At 41.0% G+C, this 21,084-nt stretch overlaps 2 protein-coding genes across 2 annotated transcripts; both read right to left on the reverse strand.

The window, feature by feature from the left end:
- Positions 1 to 26: 26 nt before the first annotated feature.
- On the reverse strand, positions 27 to 14,181 carry LOC121804755 (K(+) efflux antiporter 4-like). The gene is made up of 20 exons (XM_042204406.1): positions 13,968 to 14,181; positions 10,487 to 10,530; positions 9,881 to 9,939; positions 9,687 to 9,765; positions 9,485 to 9,546; positions 9,316 to 9,391; positions 9,103 to 9,177; positions 8,873 to 8,944; positions 8,667 to 8,750; positions 8,140 to 8,208; positions 6,636 to 6,713; positions 6,372 to 6,460; positions 3,386 to 3,482; positions 3,263 to 3,316; positions 3,066 to 3,161; positions 2,029 to 2,217; positions 1,865 to 1,942; positions 1,614 to 1,658; positions 678 to 767; positions 27 to 570 (listed from the first exon to the last, which is right to left on the reverse strand). Exons 1-20 carry the CDS (start codon positions 14,164 to 14,166, stop codon positions 490 to 492), a joined length of 1,716 nt encoding a protein of 571 aa, XP_042060340.1. The 5' UTR covers positions 14,167 to 14,181; the 3' UTR covers positions 27 to 489.
- Positions 14,182 to 16,126: 1,945 nt separating this feature from the next.
- LOC121805192 (venom phosphodiesterase-like) lies at positions 16,127 to 18,387 on the reverse strand. The gene has a single exon (XM_042204984.1). The coding sequence runs from the start codon at positions 18,123 to 18,125 to the stop codon at positions 16,683 to 16,685; it is 1,443 nt and encodes a 480-aa protein (XP_042060918.1). The 5' UTR covers positions 18,126 to 18,387; the 3' UTR covers positions 16,127 to 16,682.
- Between the last annotated feature and the right edge of the window lie 2,697 nt (positions 18,388 to 21,084).

Raw genomic sequence — 21,084 nt, forward strand, 5'->3', positions numbered from 1 at the left:
TGGTGTAGAATTAAGTATACACAAGGTTTTCACAACACAAATATTTATGCTTCTCAAACTCCCCATAAGCCATAAAATGACATACAGATCAACCTTTCTATCGATGCAGTCATTTGTTTTTGGAAATAGGAGTATAATCTATGATGATTTAGCAAAGTGCAATCAGCTCCATCAAGTTCCCAAACAAAAGTTGTACGCCCATAAACCCAAGATATAACAATAATAGCAAATCTAGAGGAAAAATTGGGCATCTATACATTTAACAACTACTCCACAATACAAGATGTATAGATATCCACTTCCCAGTTGTAACGTAGTATGGTGGGTAGTTAAAAATAATATGTAGAAAACTGTATTCAGCACCAAACCTGCCATACTAAGGGAAGAAGGAGCAGTGGGGAGTCAATCGACCTTCTTTGCACTCTTAATCACATATCCCCCAACCACAAGACCATCCATCAGGTCAAGTCCATTACTTGCACTTCTGGCTTATATATATTTAATATCAACAATCATGACCATCAAAGATATATGCTTAGCACTGTCCGCACGCAAAATCTCCCCTTTAATCTGGAACAAAAACCACATTCAACAAACCCCCTAAACTCTATGCAGACAGCCATGGAAAACTAAGCACAATGTGATGAATCTGTGGTACAGCTTCTGTAATACAATACCTCATGGGTGGAATCAGGAGAAAACCATCGTAATAGCACTCCAAGATGTACCATGGCAGGTATTAGCTTAAACAGTAATGCTGTGGTTACCTGTGTAAACTATTTGTAAGATGAAGAAAGGACTCGAGCACATATTTGGAAAATTAATATAAAAATACCAATGTTTAAGTAAAAAATACACTTCTCTTAATTTCTTTCCTAGAGTTTCAACACACCCATGAAAATTGAAACCACATCTCTACTTGCTTGATTAGAGGATCAACAAATGGGATACTGCATGTTCTTGGGACTTCTAAATTAATATAGGTAAGTTCTTGGCTACTTTTATCCAATATATTTCATACACAGAAATATGTACTTGCTATTTCATCTCATTCATCCCAAGTAAATAGATCCTATACCAACATGTTCCTCAATCTAAGTCAATGCAATAAATAAGTATAACATATACTCCCTTCTCCGTCCGCCATTAAATGTCCCATTTTTCCTTTTTCGTCCATCCGCCAATAAATGTCCCATTTCACGTTTACTTTTTGTGGTAAGTAGGCCCCGCATTCCACTAACTAATCGCACTCATATTTTATTATAAAACCAATATATAAAAGTAGGACCCACCTTCCACTAACTTTTTTCACCACTTTCTTTCATAAAGTCAAACAAATTCTTAAAACCCGCACCGGTCAAAATTGGAACATTTTAACGTATGTTTGAAATAGTATATCCATTATATTTAAGCTATGTTAAGCAGTATATATAAGCATAACATATAACATATGTTTGAAATATTGTGAGACGTGCTCCATGACATATCAAAGGCAATGCAAACATGAAGCTTAATAAGCAGTAGAGACCCTAACACAGATCATTTGCTGTGAATGAGAAGAAATACAATTCAGGGGATATTGCAAAGGCACACAAGTAAAAAGTTTAGCATACCAGACTGAGTGCTGTTGTCCCAAGAAGCAGCATGTATAGTTTACCCTACAATTCGTCACCTATGTTAGTGATGGCTCAAAAAAGGACGATATAACAAAATCAGGACCACCACCGAAAGCTGATAATACATAAAATAAGTATTGAGCAATAGACCACAAATTTCTTATCAAGAAAAAAACACAATTGTTCAAGGTTAACATCTAATGGTGTATTGATACAACAATTAAAAAACTTGGAAAATAAAGCAACACCTCAATCAACTTGAGGTTTGACGCTCGACTAAGAAGAACAAAAGCAAATTCTCCAATTTGTGCAAGAGACATCCCAACCTGCAAATTGATATATTGACAAAACAATTTGCAGATCAAACATTGATTACCAACATTTCAGAAAATATCGCTGGCAAGTTGCATACGAGAAGGGAAGTCTTGTTGTTGTAGCCAAATCCTCTCACAACCAAACTGAACACAATTGTTTTGATAACAATCACCAAGATAACAGCTGCCAGCAAAAAATCAATGTGATTCCAGAGAAACTGGACATGAATAAGCATTCCAATACTGGCTAGAAAAAGAGCAGCAAAAAAGTTCTGTATCGGCTCCACCTACAAGACAAGGTGTCAGATTGAAGAACTCTCTGCATAGTGACAAGTAAGAGCACCATTTGATACAACCTAAATAAAAAGTCAGAGCTGAGGAAGCGTGAAAAAATTAGCTCAACTTGACATCACGTTGAACCCAATTAAAGCTAGGGTTCATAGACATTGAATTTGAATAGCAAAGTTATTTTCTTGCAGGATAACATTCTAAATTTCCAGGTAAATCTAAACTAACTTAAGGTTGGGGAAAGACCCATTGGAGGATCTCCAATAAGAAAGAGCAGCAACAGATCAATAATTAGCTTTAAGTTAAATATTAGGTGCACGACAACCTAAACGGCCTCAGCCATTCTGACAAAAGGGGAAAAAGTGTGATACTCTCAATCAATCATGTAAATATATAGGGAGTCAAATTTAGAAATAGTTCTATGACCATTCAGAACTAACTTAGTCCTATTTCCAGTTGGTGATAAGATCCTGAACCTAAGGGACAAAATGCTTGTTGGCAGTCTTCTTTCAGGAAGAAAAGAAAATATTATCTATAAAAAAAAGCAATTAGTAAAGTTCAAAGAGAGATACTAATACAGACAGCTATACCTAACCATTTTTATGTATGATTTACTATTATTTGAAATTCATGGATTCCTCCCAGATAATAGAAAATGTAAGAAAAGCATAAAGGTAAGGAACTCAATAAAAATAAGAAAGACAGCCATAATAAACTGACCATACAGCAAATCACAGCTCAGTAATCAATCAATACCACATTAGCTCTTTGTATGAGACTCACACAAACATGCAGGAAGATATGTATGGTAGAATAGAATACCATGCCACAATAGAAAAAAGCATACCTGTTCCAGAGTATGATGAGCAAGATCAGTTGTTGATATCATCAGTCCAGCAGAAAATGAGCCTGACTCAAGACTCAAACCCAACTTATCGCTACACTGGAAAAACATAGTTTACATTAGATACATATATTCAATAACTTAGCAGTCAAAAGGCACATTCTCAGGACTTTTAACTGATTATAGGAAGTGCGACTAACCCAAGCAACTAGCAAGCAGAGTGCAACAGATGCCAATTGGTAGAGTTCATTAGTCTGCAAAGATGACTAAGTCAAATATCCGAACAAAGTGCATGCAACATATTTTATCAAGCACAAAGGCACCTGTGAGGATAGACTAATCATCAACTTCAGTAACCTAGGTATAAGAGTGTGGGACAATAATGCCAAAATGGTCAGGAATGTAACTAACACCACCAGCCTGTACAAGTAAAGTAGGATCCCATTATTGACAATAGAGATCACTGAAAAGAAACCCTGGTTTCATACAGACTTCAAGTCAATTGTTTCTAAGAATTACAAAAATTAGTCTAAACATATCCATGCCACTAAAGGAGTAAGAGAATTTTTAGATTACATCACTCACTGCTGATAGTATTTAATGGAGTATAACTGATTTAAAAAAGACCAAAGTCCAAATTCCTTACATTTGCTCTAAAAAACTTTTGGGTCTTATACATTAAGTGTGTTACCTTTTGGTCTCAAACAATATATTTTGGTCTAGAATTAACATTTTAGTTAACACTTATCGGTCAAATGTATTTTGACCAAATAAGTGACTTAAATCTAATTAGGCAGATTAACCTAATTAATTTAATATTAAAATTTATACTCCTAAAATATTTTTTACCTATAATAAAAATTAAATTAGATTAAAGTTAATAAAACATTTTATAAAAATTAAATTAAACTAAAATGATGAAATATTTTACCTATATTAAAAATTACATTTGTGAATATTTTATAAATTTTATTAGGTTAATATAGTTAAATAGATTTATAATTAAATCAATAATTTAGTCAAAACATGTTTGACCGATGTTAATTTTGGACCAAAATATATTGTTTGGAACCAAAAGGTAATACACTTAATATATAGGACCAAAAAGTTTTTTAGGGCAATTGTAAGGCCATCCACAACGCTGTTCCTATACCGTTCCCATACCGTTCCTTAAACCACTATTTGAGGGCCCCACTGTACTTTTTTACTCCATTCCTTTAAGGAACGGAACCTGCAACCCTCCGTTCCTTAACCGTTCCTTAAATTACTATTCATTCAATTTCATTTTTTTTTAATTTCCAACCCAATTCAATTTAAATAAACACACTTTAATAAAAAACAAACACACTTTATTAAAAAACACACAACATTAAAAAAAATCAACTTAAACTTAAAAAAAATAAAAAACACACAATTAAACGTGGGAAAATAAAAAAACTACTCCGCCGGCGAATCATCCTCCGGAGGCGGTCGAGGTTTAGGGGGAGGAGGAAGACCAAGAATTCCTGCCATATGCACAATTTCGTTCCACCAGGCCGTGAATTGGGCGTACGAGAAGCAGGAAGTGTCCGCCATTGTGGCGGTTATGTACGCCACCATAAGTGTGTCCGAGCCTCCCCGCGAGCCCGATCCCGAGGCCGACTGGCTTGATTCGCCTCGGCCATTCCTCGCTCTAGCCGCCTTCGCCGCCTTCGTCCCTTGCGGCCGACGGCGCCCACGGCTGAATCCCCCGTATTCGTCGGGCGTTGGATCCCCCGTACCCCCAAACACCTGCGGTTCACCCTCGCTGGCCTCACCGGTGTCACCAGACGAGTAGTTGCCGCTCGCCGTGTGCTTCGTGCGCTTTGAGGTTGAGCCCGAGCTCGAGCGGACACCGCCGACCCACCTTTCCTCGTCCTTGACGAGCTGCCAAATATCAACATATTTGAACTGTAGACCGGTGTCCTGGTAGAAGACGCGCAAAGCCGCCCTCAGAATGTCGGCGCCCGAAGCTCCGCTTTAGTAGTTCGCCGCTTCGGCCGAGTAGATGCCGCAAAATTTTTTGACCTGTGCGTCGACTCGGCCAAAGTGAGCACGGAGCATTGTATATTTGCGCTTCCGAGCCCCTTTCGGCTTAGTCTGGTGGTAGACATCACGGACCTTTTCCCAGAAGCACTTGGCGGCTTGTTGGTTCCCGACGATGGGATCGTACGAGACGGTGAGCCAGGCGGTGTACACCGCCTTAGTTTCTTCGTTGTTGTACGGATGCCGGCCCAGATCCTCCAGTTCCTCCTCCTCCTCCTCGGGTGCCTCAGACGCAGCCCTAGAGCTTCCACCGCCTCGACTTCCTCCCTGGGTGGGTTCAACGGGGATATCCTCCCGAATCTGGGACAAACCCTGAGAAAGCCGCGAGCCGGGTGGTCGAGCGTAGGCATCCACATCGAAAGTGGGTGGTTGGTACCCACCCGGCGTCGCCGACCCCTGGGTGCCCGGCGTCGACTACCCGGAACCACCAAGTGTGTTGTACATGGTCTCCCAATCGCCGAACGCATTGAGATCCCACCCAACGGAGCCGCCACCGCCGTAATTCCCGTCGCCGGACATTTTGTGAAGGAGATTGAAATAGAAAATTGGAGAGGAATTGATGTTGGTTTAGGAAGAGTTGATGTGTAGTTGTGTGTGAAATGTAATAAATTAGGTGTATTTATAGAATAAGAAAATAAAAATAAAAAAAATTAAAAAAAGTTAAAAAAACGGTAATATTACCGTTAACAAAAATTTTTTTTTTTTTAAAATCAATTTTTTTATAAAAAAATTAATTATTGCGTCATTGCTGACGTGTCCCACTCGCGGGCCGGCGAGTGGGAAGCACGCACGAAGCGGGGAGCGCCACGTCGCCCCAGCGCGTGGCGGCACAAGCCGTGCCGCGTTCCGTGCCGTCGGCACCCGGAACGGAATGGGAACGGAATGGGAGCGAATGGTGCGCCGCAACGCGTTCCGCGGCGAAACCGTTCCGGCGGAACGGCACGCGGAACGCCGGCGGAACGCGTTGCGGGTGCCCTAAGGGACCAAATTTGGACTTTATTAAAAAAATAAGTAAATAATTGTGGGCTGACGGAACGTCAGAATGTCCGCAGGTAGCTTCATATTCTTACTCATAATATATACCAACACCTTTTCAGAACATCAGTCCAGAAGTTGTCATAGATACAAGTCAAGTAAACAGGAAAAATAGTAGCATCAATGTTTAAGTTAGAGACAAACTAGATACTACGTTGCATGCAAATCGTGAAAACAGGAAAAACCATTCTGTAAGGTATAATGTCTTACAGTTTTGTCATGGAAATGATTCCTTGAAGAGCACCAGAAGTACCACCAAGGATAGGGAGAAGAGCAAATAGCAAACCCACAGTAAAGTCCTGGAAAACAAGTGTGGTTCAGACTTCGGCAAAGCAAAATTCGTGCAAAATATAAACTTATTTACAAAGCTGTTAGGAAAATCTGTCAGTATTATTTATATGTGCAACAATCAGATTTCAGAGCATTAGGCTTCAACTTCAAATATCAAAGGAACAATCTTAAGCAAACACAAACCTGCAGAACGAGGGTTCCAACAGTGACCTGTCCATATAATGTATTGATACTATTCTTTTCCATCAAGAATTTCAAAACCTGTAAGCAAAATAGAGTCGGACACTGTTGTACAGATTAAATAAGACGAAAACAGACACCAACCGCACGGCGCACACTGATAATCAATACACATATCCACATGTAAAAAGTGAAGCCTCCTTATAGGAATGCAAGTATCAAGAGCACTATATAATCATTTGTTTCTGTCCCTCTTGGAGCATATTATGTGGTTTGGTAGGGTGAATTTTAGTGCTGAAAAAGATCCCTTTTTTCATCATACACAACCACAATATCTCTGAGCTCAATAAGATAAAATCCATATTCAAAAGGGCTAGAGGCATAATTAGAATATTTTTATCATCGGAAGATGTAATCTTATTGCAGCAGCAATGTATTGATATGCAGTAAGGAACACCGGTTAAGGGAATTACTTTGCGCAAGAACATGAATGCCCTTTAAAGGTTCCTTACGGTGTATAAGAAGCCAACCAATGGGAGGAGGATCATCCATGTACAATAACATGGACCCCTCGTAAAGGTTCCTTAGGTAAGTGCTACAAGATCTCTAGCATTGGAACACATGGTTATGGACCCGATCATTAGTATGCATCATTTTCTTTTCCAAAAGAAAATCCCCTAGTACATGAAAGAGTGAAAAAGTGCTTTCATTGTGGTGGAATATGAAGCATCCGTATCTTAATGCACATATTTAGCTCCACTTAGCCGTACACCCCTCTAAAAGGAGTTTAGTGATAGGATCTATATGAAATGAGCGATCCGATTTGGTCAAATATCTAGCGACCAACTCCTAAGTTCCTTTTATTATGGAGTTTCCTTATACCACATTATAAAAGTCAACTCCACTTTTGACATCAAAAACTTAGTGACAGCTTCCTCCACAATGAAGTTAATCTCTTTATATCCACGTTCTGATTATTGTCTCAGGGAAAGAATTGACACCTTTGTCTTCGAGGGTTGTTTGTTATTGTGATTGCATATAGAGATTACGGTTCTTTTACCTTAAATATAACTTCAAGATTGGTCCTCTAAGCAAGAAAAGAAATACTCCCTCCGTCCCCCAAAAGTATAGCACAATTACAAGATTCGGTGTCCCCCAAATGTACAACACTTTCCAATTAAGAACATGACCCGACACTCTACTTTATATTTCAACCTTCTAAACATCTCTTATTTACAAAAAAAAACACATTTTTCTATAAAGTGGGATCCCTAGAAATACCTTTTATCCACTCAAACCACGTCTACAACCATTTTCTTAAAACCCGTGCAAGTCAAATGTGCTATATTATGAGATTTAGAGAGCATGAAAATAAATTATATCCAGAAATTAATGTTTTAAACCATAGAGAGGAAAAAGAACTAAAGTCGGGACTCAACAGCTGAATCATCTTCACTCTAACAAATTAGATTAAGCTGAAGATTCAAAAATCAGATGGGTGTTGTACCACTGCTGTTGAAGACATTGACAGGAACACACCAACAAAGACACCTTCAGATGCTTCCCCACCACATAACTGCCAAGATATTACTTCAACATATTAAAAGATAGAACTAAATGAAAGGACTAGACACAAAAGATTATTTTATGAATGGCACTGGACCATAAAGGAAACCTTAAAGATCAGGTGAATGTCATCCTCTAAAAGTTGAAGGTTAGCACTAAAGATATGGCAGGACAAGGTGATTCACCTTGATCATGTATTTTCCCACACAGCTCCTACCATCACAAAATGACCTTCCAAACATATTTGACATCTAAAGTAAAAAGTGATAAAATTCAATGCTTAGCCTACAGATAGTGAATGAATCAATTTAAAATTTTCCAGTTTACATCAATACCTTTTATGGCAATCTGGCGGTTAAGAAAGTCAATAATATCTAAGGAATTTAGCCCCGATTAACATTTCATATAACATAGGTGTGATTGCATAGGTGCAAATATCTAAGAAGCTGATAATAGAGAGTAGTATACCAGGGCTGTTATCCCACACAAACACATAAACAAAAGCATTTGAAGCAGCCCGCCGAAAAAAGCAACTGCTCGCACAACACGAATCTGCATTATCAGTTAAATTTACTATCAATCTTTCAAGGTCTCGATTCCTTTTATTATTATTTCTTTTAATAACACATAACAAGATTAGAAAGGATGTAAATTTAGATAAAAACATGACGAACCTTCACAACAGAGAATTCAAGTCCCAGTGCAAAAAGAAGAAAAATAACTCCAAACTGTGCCACAGTCTCAACCTGCAAGGGCATACTATGAGTAATTAGGCACAAATATTATCTTTGAGACATGACAAACATTTCAAAGAAATAGGTCACATTCACACAGGAGTAAGAAATCAGTAAAGAAGCAACAATATTATGCTCAAACATAAAGCTGATGCAAAAAGGCAACGTACTTGAACCATTTCACTGACAATACTAAAACCTCCAGGTCCTATAAGGGATCCCGCTAGTAAATATCCAGTTATAACCTGCAAGGTTAAAAGTGCAGATCATCACAGAAATTCAGAGATCAGAAATACATTCAGAATAACTAAAACAAGGAGAATCAATGAACAGGAAGTTGCTAAAATCAGCAAAAATAGCAGAAAGCCTCTTTGGAAGCTTACTGGTTGTCCAGCACAAGCAAAGGCAATTCCACCACACGTTGCAGACACAATTACAACAACTAAATCAGATATGAACCTGTGGAATAAAAAGAAATCATAACGTGTGACTGCTTGTGTAAGATTTGAATAATGAATACTGGTACCTTGGGAAGAAACTCACAAGTCTAACCTTAAGTCCAACTGTAAGATGGGAAATTTCGACTTGCGGTTGGACATAATGAAGACATTGTCCTGCAAATAAATTTCAGTGGCTGAAATCAACTAATTCAAACATTTCAAGAAAGCAGAACTTGAAATGATTGAAAACAAATTTATATCATCCCCACAGTAGTATAACTAAAACAATATTGTTAGTGGCTGAAAAAATGTACCTTGCTATCTATCAAGGTTGGAGTTTCTTCGGGTTGATTCTCACTATCAAGCTTAAAAACATCATTAAACTGAAATGACCTAATATAAAGTCAGAAAAAGTATCAACCAAAATCCAACTTTAAGTTTGTTGTAGTCACAGAAACATAACACGGAAGACTGTTGAATTTGGAGGATACAGGTTTAAGAAGCATACTTTTCATCTTTTGTCTCATTCTTCTTGGGCTTAACCCTCGCAACAGTTTCCAGAACTGCCTGAGAATTTTAGAAGTTTCAATAGAGGCAGAGAGACATCCAAATTGAAACTGAAGGCAAGAAGAAAGGGGGAATAGTCACAAAGCAAATATGTTTCAAATAATGCTCTTGATGTTTAGTCAAGTTTAGATATTTGAGGTAATGAACTTGATTGAAGTTGTTTTTTACGTACAACTCAATAAATTATACTATGACAAAATTCCATTGAACTCGTGATTATTTTGCTTTAACTTCAAATAAATGTGATCAATTCAATGCCCTATAAGAGCAAATCTGATTTGTATAAAGCTGCATTATCATCCAAAATCCCCTCAAGCACAAGCAAATTTAACCCTCAGGCTTTGGCTGCAGATTTTCAGCATATCACCTAGCACCTAAAAATCTAATTCTTGAGATGCCAGAAATACAGTGCTTGCCCAATTTAGTTCATGAAAGCATATAGTAATAATTTTTACATGCATTCACCCTTTCCAAATAGCTAAGATGTCTGAATTACAAGTATTAGCATGTTCTGACATAAGAAGAAATTATAAGGAAAAAAAGAAACCTGCTGTTCGTTAACACTGTTGTTGAAGCTTCCATGATCTTTGACTGCAAATGTTAAGAGAGATAGAGTGTGATCACAAACTCAAGTTACATGTTCCTTTCCAACTAGAAATGTAATCTCTACTTTATATTAAATCAACTCCAATGATTTAAAGTACATCAATCAAACTTCTATTTGGTTCTCATTTCATGAAGCTTAAGGCCATCCACAACGCTGTCTCTATACCGTCTCTTAAACCGTCTCTTAACTACTATTTGAGCACTATTTGAGGGCCCCACTGTCCTTTTTTCCTCCATCTCTTAACTAAGAGACGGAGGCTGCAACGCTCCGTCTCTTAACCGTCTCTATACCGTCTCTTAATTACTATTCATTCAATTTAATTTATAATTTTTTTTAAAACCCAATTCAATTTAAACAAACACACTTTATTAAAATTAAAACAATATTACAACTTAACATTAAAAAAGCGAAGACATAATTAAAATTCTAAAAAAATAAAAATGACATAATTTAATATTCTCCGCCAAAGTTTTCCCAAATGTGCTCAATTAGATCCTCTTGGAGTTGGGTGTGGGCGCTAGAGTCGCGTGTCCTTGCCCGAATAGCCAACCGTTCTTGTATAGATGGATGCGCTCCACTTCGCGGCGGACTACTTGCAGTTGAGCTTCCGGGGGATTCGGGGTAGAACCAATTTCCGGCATCGGGTCCTTCGTCTCGGACAATCATGTTGTGCAAGATTATGCACGTATATAGAGTAAAAAAATTAAAAATTTAAAAAATGAAAATAAATATTTAACGGTAATATTACCGTTTGAAAAAAAAAATTATTAAAAATCGATTTTTTTTTAAAAAAAAATGAATTATTGCGTCATCAGTGACGACGCCCACTCGCGGGCCAGCGAGTGGGCGTCACGCACGCATGGGGACGTGCCACGTGTCTCGGGCGCGTGGCGAGACAGCTCGTCTCGTGTCTCTCCGAGACGAGCTACGCGACGAGACGGTCGCGAGCTGGAGACGAGATGGCCGCTGCAATGCGTCTCGCGGGGGTCTCGTCTCTCCGAGACGAGACGCGAGCCCGGCGCGAGACGCGTTGTGGATGGTCTAACGCCATATAAGGATACACTTTCCCCAATCACCAAATTAACCAAGATTTTTCACCAGTTCATCATAGTGATGTCACATCTCCAACTTCTATTAATTCCGTCGCTGCGTACTTAAGCTAATTAATGTGCACCTAAAACCATTCTAACTATTTTCAATTGAAACTCTAGCATTTTCTTTACATTTTTTTGTAAACGTTGGCATCAAAATATCAATAACCTTAAGAGCATCCACAACCGTGCTCTTGCCAGCGGCACGGTTGTGGGCCCGGGTGGTACTATTCATGCCTGCTCTCTGACAAGAGCATAACACCCACAACCGTGCTCTTGCCAGCGGCACGGTTGTGGGCCCGGGCGGTACTATTCATGCCTGCTCTCTGACAAGAGCACAACACCCACAACTGTGCTCTTCCGCAAGGACGAGCACAATTAATTTAATATTCAATTAAACATAAACATTTCCATAATACTAAAATTCATTAAAAAATCACAATAAATATTACAAAATACAAATAAAATAAAAAAGACATAATTAAAATCCCAAAAATTAAAAATTACATAATTAAAATTCTAAAAATTAAAAATTACATAATTATTGGCTAATATTACCCGAGGAAGACTACTCATCCGGCGGCAACAACCCCAATTGTTTTTGGAGACCTTTTATCATGGTCTCGTGTGTTTCAAGTTGCGTGGGGGTCATAGATGACCTATCGGCCATATTGAGTTGGCTTAAGAGCATCCACAGCGAGTTGTTCGGGGGTGGAGGTGGCACATAGGGAGCCGGAGCGGCTTCGGGAGTGGCTTCGGGAGTCGAGCCGCGACGACGGTTGGCCGCCGCCTTCTTCCTTCCTTGGGGGCGGCGTTGGGAACCGCTCGGTCCGGCGTCGGGGCTACCCAAGTTAGCTCCGGCGACTTGGCTAGCCACTTCTTCCGAGCCGGAGTCGGATAGGGCTACCGACCTTGATCGTTTGGAGGAGCCGCTAGAGGAGGATGTTATGCCTCCCTTATACTTCGGGTGCGTCCGCGTCTCCTGCCAAACGTTAAGATATTTGAACGACTTACCGTTCATGGATTGGTAGGTGCTCAGCGCGGCGGTGATGATGTCGACCTCGCTTCGGCCGCTCCCGGCATTCTGGGACTCCTGGATGAAATAGCCGTTGAACTTGTCAATTTCTTCGTTGGCTCGGCCGATGCAGTTGCGCACCATACTCTCGTTGCGCTCGATCGTTCCGGGCGGCCGGTTTGCATTGTACCGGCTAGAGACGCGCCACCAAAAGTGATCGCCGGATTGGTTCGTTCCAACCACCGCATCTTCGGAGATTTCCAAGTACGCCTTGAACAATCTTTCCATCTCCGCCGGTGAGTACGGTGTGCGGACACCGGCGCGAGATGGAGGAATCGGCATTTGGGAAGGGGCGCGATGCCTAGGCTCCGGTGTCCACCCGTAGCGCCCTTCGGAGGCACCTTGGTCGTCGATTGGGTATGGACGGTAGCCACCCGGAACGGCCGAATCTTGGGTTTGAGGAGGGGCCGAATATTCCGTTTCCGGACTAGGAAACGGTTGTGAACCGAACCATTCGGGGTTCCAACCGTGGGAGCCCGAAGGGTTATCGTCTTGGCCGGACATAGTGATGTTGTAGGGTATGAGAGAATGAAGATGAAAATGGATATGAGAGAATGGAGATGAGAATGGATATTGGAGAATGATGATGAGAGTTGTGTAGTTTGATGTGAATTTTTGGGGTGAAATTGAGGGTATTTATAGATGAAAGTGTGTATTTTTGGGGTAAAAAAAATGAAAAAAAAATTAAAAAGGTGTAAAAAACGGTTATAAACGGATATATTTTTTTGGGGAAGTGAAATTTTTTTTTTTTTTTTTATCGGTTTTTTTAATAAAAAACCGATTTTTTAAAAATAAAAAATAAAAAAAAGTTTAAACACAACGGCTATGCCGTTGACGAATGGGAGCGCGACACGTGTGCGTCCGCTGGCACGGACGTGCTCGATACATCGAGCAGCGCCTTGCCAGCGGCGCGGCTGCAGCGGCGGCGGTCCTTCGCCTTGCCAACGGCGCAGACGGCGGTGGCGACTTTCGCCACCACTGCGGATGCTCTATGGCCTCAAAGAATCTTTATCTGGCATTTCTTTTAACATGAATCTACTTCAAAAAGCATATACACAACACTGAATCATTGAAGATTATCACAAAATAAATGCATTAAAACAAACAAGCCAGAAATGGAAAAGGGCTCCATTAGTCCATGCAACACAGAACACATAAGTCAGGGAAAAGGAAAAGCGTATAGAAAGGTAGCATTAACTGACAATGTACAACAAGGCAAAAGCACGGAGTACAATCATCAGCGATCTGCACTAACCGTCGGCGAGTTCATCAGTTTCATTGAACTCTTTCTCCAATGCGTGATCAATCATATCTGCAAGAGTGTTTTCCTTTAGCAAGGAGGTATCGTTTGAGGCAGTAGCGTTAAGTCCGCCGGTTTCAGGCATGAGGTCGCCGGCGATAAGCGGCGACAAAATGAAATAGAAGAGAATTAGGAGAGCAACCAATGGTCGCATCTTTTCTATCTACTCCTTGGAATCGGATAGAGGGAGAAATTATAGCGGTAGATAAGTGTCCTCCCCGCGCACGTTATCAGAGACGGCGGAGTTAGAGGTGGTGGCGGTGGAGTGAATTACATTGGGTAATTACACCAGCCACAAAAATGTTTCTTTAATATTTCAAATTAATACAAAAATATTAAGTTAGCAGATATTATACAAAGAGTTTGATTAATTTTTCAATACATTCACTTAAATAACACTAACACCATTTAATTTTTCTTAGTTTTCATCCTTCACTCTACTCCAAATTATTTTTTAGTAGTACTATTTTTTCATCATATTTACATGATACTCCTGGGAATAAAAATTGTGATTGAACACCTAAAATGAATAATACCTGCATTAGTGAAATAAAAATCATGATAAACACCTAGATTGAAAGTCCATTTTCATTAAAAAAATGATTAAATATATATGGTTCTCATTCTCACCATAAACTAAACTCACTTCCCTTTCCTGATCAACACCACCACCGTCGATGACCTTGAGACAAATGCCAACCCCCTCAAACAGTATGCCTCGATAATCAAGTGCCTAGAAATGATAAATCTTCGAATTTATGTGGGAGGATAATTAGTGGAAGAACAGTGAAGGCGTGAGTGAGATTGGAAGAGGGAAACCCGCAGGAATCTGGCAACGAATGGGGGAAAGTGTCGGCAATGTTTGACATGGACGAGGGGAAAGTGTCGGCGGTGTTCGACATGGGCAAGGTGCGCGTTGTGTAAAAGCGAGGAGCTCTCAAGGTTGGCGGCAGTTGATGTTTTCGCGGAGATGGGAGTTCAAGTTACGGTTGAAGACTTCGTGCATCTCATGTGCACATGTTCAATCAAAAAAACTTATCAAATTTGAGAGTGGAGTGAAGGATGAAAAATAAGAAATATTTTTATATTAATTTGAAATATTGGTAAAATATTCTGTATTTATTGTGCATTTACCCCTGAATTACAGAGTTTCTCAACTTTACTAATCTCAGATACTCGGCGGTTTAGATCTGCGAAAGAGTAGATTGGGTCCACGGGGCGAAGGAGCGTGGACGCTCCTTGGCCGCGCTGCCTAGTAAGTAGTTCTCTGCTATTCTTGTAAAATTAGTAAATTAAAATTTCCTGATTATTTATTCTTCTAGCATCACTAAAAAAATCATATCGCAGCAAACCATAAAACCATATTATGATTTTGGTTCGATTTCGTTAATGATACAACTCTATTTCATTTACTAAAATAATCAAATCGTATGTTAGTATTTGTTTTTGCTCATCACGTTCAAACCATAATCATTGATATTCTATTTCTTATTCATTTTTGGAATATTTATTTGAGATGTTAGTAATTTTTCAATTGGATTCGCACAAACATAAAATGCATCAAAACACATGCACACAATTGAGGGAGAGCAAATGCTTTATGCGCACACGCGCAATAGCGCATACACATATCTCTAGTGACATTATTCATGTGTTGGTTGATAAGGCTTGTTTAGTGCACTGGATTTGGTATCAATTGCTTGTTTTTATGAGATACAATGTGCTCTTTAGGTGTGTAATGTGTTCCTAACACTTGGTTCTAAGTTCGTTTCCAAGTTTAGAATTGCTATAAGGACTTGTTGTAGTTAGTTACATTGTTATTTGTGTTTGATTTTGTTTTTCGTTATGAAGACTATTTTAAAAGTGGGATGCAAAAACACCTAGCAGCAGCATCAACTCTTTCTTCACCGTAAATCAATTTTTGCATCCAATATAAGTCTGAAAAAGGTTTAGTATCAACTTGAAATAATGTCCTACTCCTACTACTCCACTATATAAAGGAATACAAGTATATAGCGATAATGCGATATCTATATTCTAGCGTTGTGGAGAGGCTATACAACCAGAGGCTGTAAAAGCTTTCTGCACATTCACAGCAACTACTTCTGTACACATAACAAACTCCTCCGTTTTCAAACATTATAAACATCGTAACATTCAATTCAATTTTGATCAAGTAGATGAATGTATCTGCAAAAGGCATCATCACTTGTAAGAATTAGTATCAAACCTATGGAATCAATCAGAAAATCACTGATCATATCAAGATTCAGTAATCCAAACTGCTTTGGAAGCAAAGCACAATCATCGTCAGTTGCTGTAGAGCTCCGTGTCATTTCAGATTGCTACATTCACTTCAGCAAGTATAAATCTTTCCCTTTACTTTAAAAGTACTGCTGTGGCTCAAGTGACAATATGGCATGAGTCGAGCATCTTAGATCGAACAACTAAATCTTTCATAAGCTTCACGCGTCCAGCTCTGCAAACAAAAAAAACTAACCTACCTTACCCAACCCGTATCTCTCTCTTGGAAAAACTCCATTTATCATTTGAATCAGCAGCCATTCCCCATAACGAATACTATTCATCACTGCGCATGGTGTGATTTGCAACTCTGGCACCAGGATACAGCCAATCTACTTCATTGAGCACAAGAGATGACTAATGATCTCAATGGATAGGCAGAAGAACACTCGAGGGAAATGACACTGTTCCATTATTTGGAGCTCCGTCAATGTTCAAAATGCTTGTAACCAAATTGTATATCTGAACATTCTCAAACGAGGGGACCTTCCTCCCCCTACCAAAACGAGGTCCATGAGAAATGAAAACACTCCTCATGGAGAAGATTGCATTGTCATATCCATGCGATCCTCCACATTCTTGCCTCTTCAACCTCGTCTGCTCCACCTTAAACCCTTCATCAACCAACCCTATAACTGGAGGGATACGATCACTATCTGCATAATGCAGTCTCCTAGGCAGATCCTCCTTGAGATAAACCCTCAAATACTCACCATTCCCAACACTCCCCGACTTCAAAGCCTCATTCATCTTCGCCACAACTTCCTTAGGCGAATGGTCAGATGGCGGACGGATGGCAAGCAACGGGCTATACGACTGAATCCAATCCTTGGGTATCCCAAGATCATCTAGATATATCAGCTTCTTATCACATGTCCCAACCATCCCATGATCACCAACCAAAATGATATTCACATCATCAAAAAAACCCCTCTGTTCTAAACCACTAATCAACCTCCCAATCATGCTGTCAACCCTAGAAATCGCCTCTGTGATCTTCGGATCATCGGAGCCGACCTTATGACCCTGATGATCGGGATCCTCGAAATACAATGTCATAAACGAAGGAATTTCACTACTGTTCAAATCAAAGTATCTTAAAACAGTATCAACTCTATCTTCATATGGCACAGAGCTATTATAAATCATGCAGTATTCATTAGAACAGTTCCATGAGCCTTTGACTACCTCCGAGCCAGGCCAAAAATAGGTTGATGCTTTCAAGCCGCGATTTGCCAAAGTCTCCCACAGAGGCTCACCAAGCCACCACTTTGGCTCGTGGCTGGACATCGTGAAGAAGTCGCCGGTGGCGGGATCGGTGAAGAAATTGTTGACGATTCCGTGATAAGCAGGGTACAATCCTGTGACAATTGAGTAATGGTTGGGGAAAGTGAGGGTTGGGAACACAGGAACCAAACCTAGGTCAGCTTCAGTTCCGTTCTCGATCAATCGACGGATGTGGGGCGTATCGGTCTTGAATTGGTATCCGAATCTGAATCCATCCATTGAAATTAGTAAAACGACTGGGCTCTTGAGCTTTGCGAGCGGCCTGGCCACCTCCCGCGGCGGATTAGAGGCGGAGTGGAAGAAGAGGAATGCGAAGGCGGCGGCGGCGGCGATAGCAATGCAGGTGGAGAGGAAGAGGGAGATGATGATTAGGGTAATGGAGGCCGGTTTAGGGTTTGGATTTGAGGGGCAAGAGTCTGAGGTGGAGAGTGGTAGAAGAGCCGCGTCGGGAAGTTCGTCTTCTTCCTTTGCAGCTGATTCGTTGGCTTTCGGAGTGAGGATCGGTACGGATTCAGATACCATTTCCAATTGATTTTATGGAAATGGAACCCTTGTGGAGATTGTTGGGGGTGATTTTAATCAGATGAAGTTGGTAGCTTTGGATCAAATTTTGAGATTTGAAGAGTATTTGGGGAGGGAGGGGAGAGTGGTGAATCAGTTGAGTGATGAGTTATAGAAGAATGAGAGATATGAGTTGTGGTGGCGTGAGAATGGAAGGTGGTTGAGATGAAGGTGTCAAAGAAGGTGGGGTGGCAGTTTGTCTTCCGAATCAAGGAAGGTTGGAGACGACGATATCCTTGCCGTAGGGGACGGTAAAAATTCAACAATATTCTTGATTTGAATAAGAGCATCTCCGGGACATCCCACTAGGACATCCACTAGAACATCCCAAAACGCGGTTGCGGAGCGAAGTAGTCCGCATACAACCGAATATGTGCAGCAATGTGGTCACGGGGTACTTGAGTTCGACGATGGAACGGCCGAGGTACCGCCGCCTGCTGCCGCCGCTGCAATCTCTGTTGTAGCAGCCTCTCTATCGCACCTTCAACAGCGACCTCCAACTCATTCTCGCTATCACTTCCACAATGGCGGACGTCCGCCCGCCCGTCGCGCCGACGTCCGAGGACACCCGACGTCCTCACGGGACGTCCGTATCCGACCCTAAACGCCACAATGGCGGACGTCCCGGTCGCCCGTCGCGACGTCCGACCGGATGTCCGACCGGACGTCCGCCATTGGAGATGCTCTAAGAGCATCCACAACCGTGCTCTTGCCAGCGGCACGGTTGTGGGCCCGGGCGGTACTATTCATGCCTGCTCTCTGGCAAGAGCACAACACCCACAACTGTGCTCTTCCGCAAGGACGAGCACAATTAATATAAAATTCAATTACACAAAAACATTTTCATAATACTAAAATTCATTAAAAAAACCACAATAAAAATAACAAATTACAAATAAAATAAAAAGACATAATTAAAATCCTAAAAATTAAAAATTACATAATTAAAATACTAAAAATTAAAAATTACATAATTAAACTCCTAAAAATTAAAAATTACATAATTATTGGCTAATATAACCCGAGGAAGACTACGCATCCGGCGGCACCAACCCCAATTGTTTTTGGAGACCCAATATCATGGACTCGTGCGTTTGAAGTTGCGTGGGGGTCATAGTTGACCTATCGGCCAAATTGAGTTGGGCCAAAAGGGCCCACAACGAGTTGTTCGGGGGTGGAGGTGGAACATAGGGTGCGGGTTCGGGAGCAGGGGCAGATGGAGTCGCGGCGCGACGTCGTTCGGCCGCCGCCTTCTTCCTACCTTGCGGTCGGCGTCGGGAACCGCTTGGTTGGGCATCGGGGCTACCCAAGTTAGCTTCGGCGAGTTGGCTAGCCACTTCTTCGCCGGCGTCGGATAGGGATGCCGACCGTGAGCGTTTGGAGGAGCCGCTAGAGGAGGATGTTATGCCTCCCTTATACTTCGGGTGCGTCCGCGTCTCCTGCCAAACGTTAAGATATTTGAACGACTTACCGTTCATGGATTGGTAGGTGCTCAGCGAGGCGGTGATGATGTCGACCTCGCTTCGGCCGCTCCCGGCATTCCGGGACTCCTGGATGAAATAGCCGTTGAACTTGCCAATTTCTTCGTTGGCTCGGCCGATGCAGTTGCGCACCATACTCTCGTTGCGCTCGATCGTTCCCGGCGGCCGGTGTGCATTGTACCGGCTAGAGACGCGCCACCAAAAGTGATCGCCGGATTGGTTCGTTCCAACCACCGCATCTTCGGAGATTTCCAAGTACGCCTTGAACAATCTTTCCATCTCCGCCGGTGAGTACGGTGTGCGGACACCGGCGCGAGATGGAGGATTCGGCATTTGGGAAGGGGCGCGAGGCCTAGGCTCCGGTGTCCACCCGTAGCGCCCATCGGAGGCACCTTGATCGTCGATTGGGTATGGCCGGTAGCCACTCGGAACGCCCGAATCTTGGGTGAGAGGAGGGGCCGAATATTCCGTTTCCGGACTATGAAACGGTTGCGAACCGAACCATTCGGGGTTCCAACCGTGAGAGCCGCTTGGGTTGTCGTCGTTACCGGACATAGTGGTGTTGTAGGGTGTGAGAGGAAGATGAAAATGGATATGAGAGATTGATGATGAGAATTGTGTAGTGAAAGTGTGAATTTTTTGGAGTGAAATTGGGGGTATTTATAGATGAAAGTGTGTATTTTTGGGGTAAAAAAAATAAAAAAAAATTAAAAAGTGGGGAAAAACGGTTATAAACGGATATAATTTTTTGGGGAAGTGAAAATTTTTTTTTTTATTTTTTATCGATTTTTTTAATAAAATCCGATTTTTTAAAAAAAAAAATAAAAAAATGTTTGAAACCAACGGCTATGCCGTTGGCGAATGGGAGACCGCCACGTGTGCGTCCGCTGGCACGGACGTGCTCGATACATCGAGCAGCGCCGTGCCAGCGGCGCGGTTGCAGCGGTGGCGGTCCTTCGCCTTGCCGCTGGCACGGACGGCGGTGGCGCCAACCGCCACCGCTGCGGATGCTCTAAAATCTAATTTGTTGAATTTTTTTTATTGCAATTAAATTCTTTAATCACTAACATTTCACAAAAATCTCAAAATATTTAATAAATGTCCGAACTCTGAACAAAATCAATCCATAGTCATATTTTAGTCCCGATTGATCAAATATAAATGATAAATATACTCCCTCCATTACACAAGACTATGCAATTTCTAATTTTAAAACTATTTTTTAAATAAGATTCATTCTCCACTTTCAACACTTTAATTACTTTTGTCTTTCTATCTACTACTCTTACTTCACCATCTGTGCATTAAAATCTGTATCAAACAAAAAATACATACACTTATAGGACGAAGAGAATACTTCTTTCGTTCCATAAAAATAGACTAGTTTTGCAATTTCGGTCTATCTTATGAAAGTAGTAGAATTTTTTTATCTTTAATAA

Source organism: Salvia splendens, chromosome 5, assembly GCF_004379255.2.
Source record: "Salvia splendens isolate huo1 chromosome 5, SspV2, whole genome shotgun sequence".
In the NCBI taxonomy this organism is placed as follows: domain Eukaryota; kingdom Viridiplantae; phylum Streptophyta; class Magnoliopsida; order Lamiales; family Lamiaceae; genus Salvia; species Salvia splendens.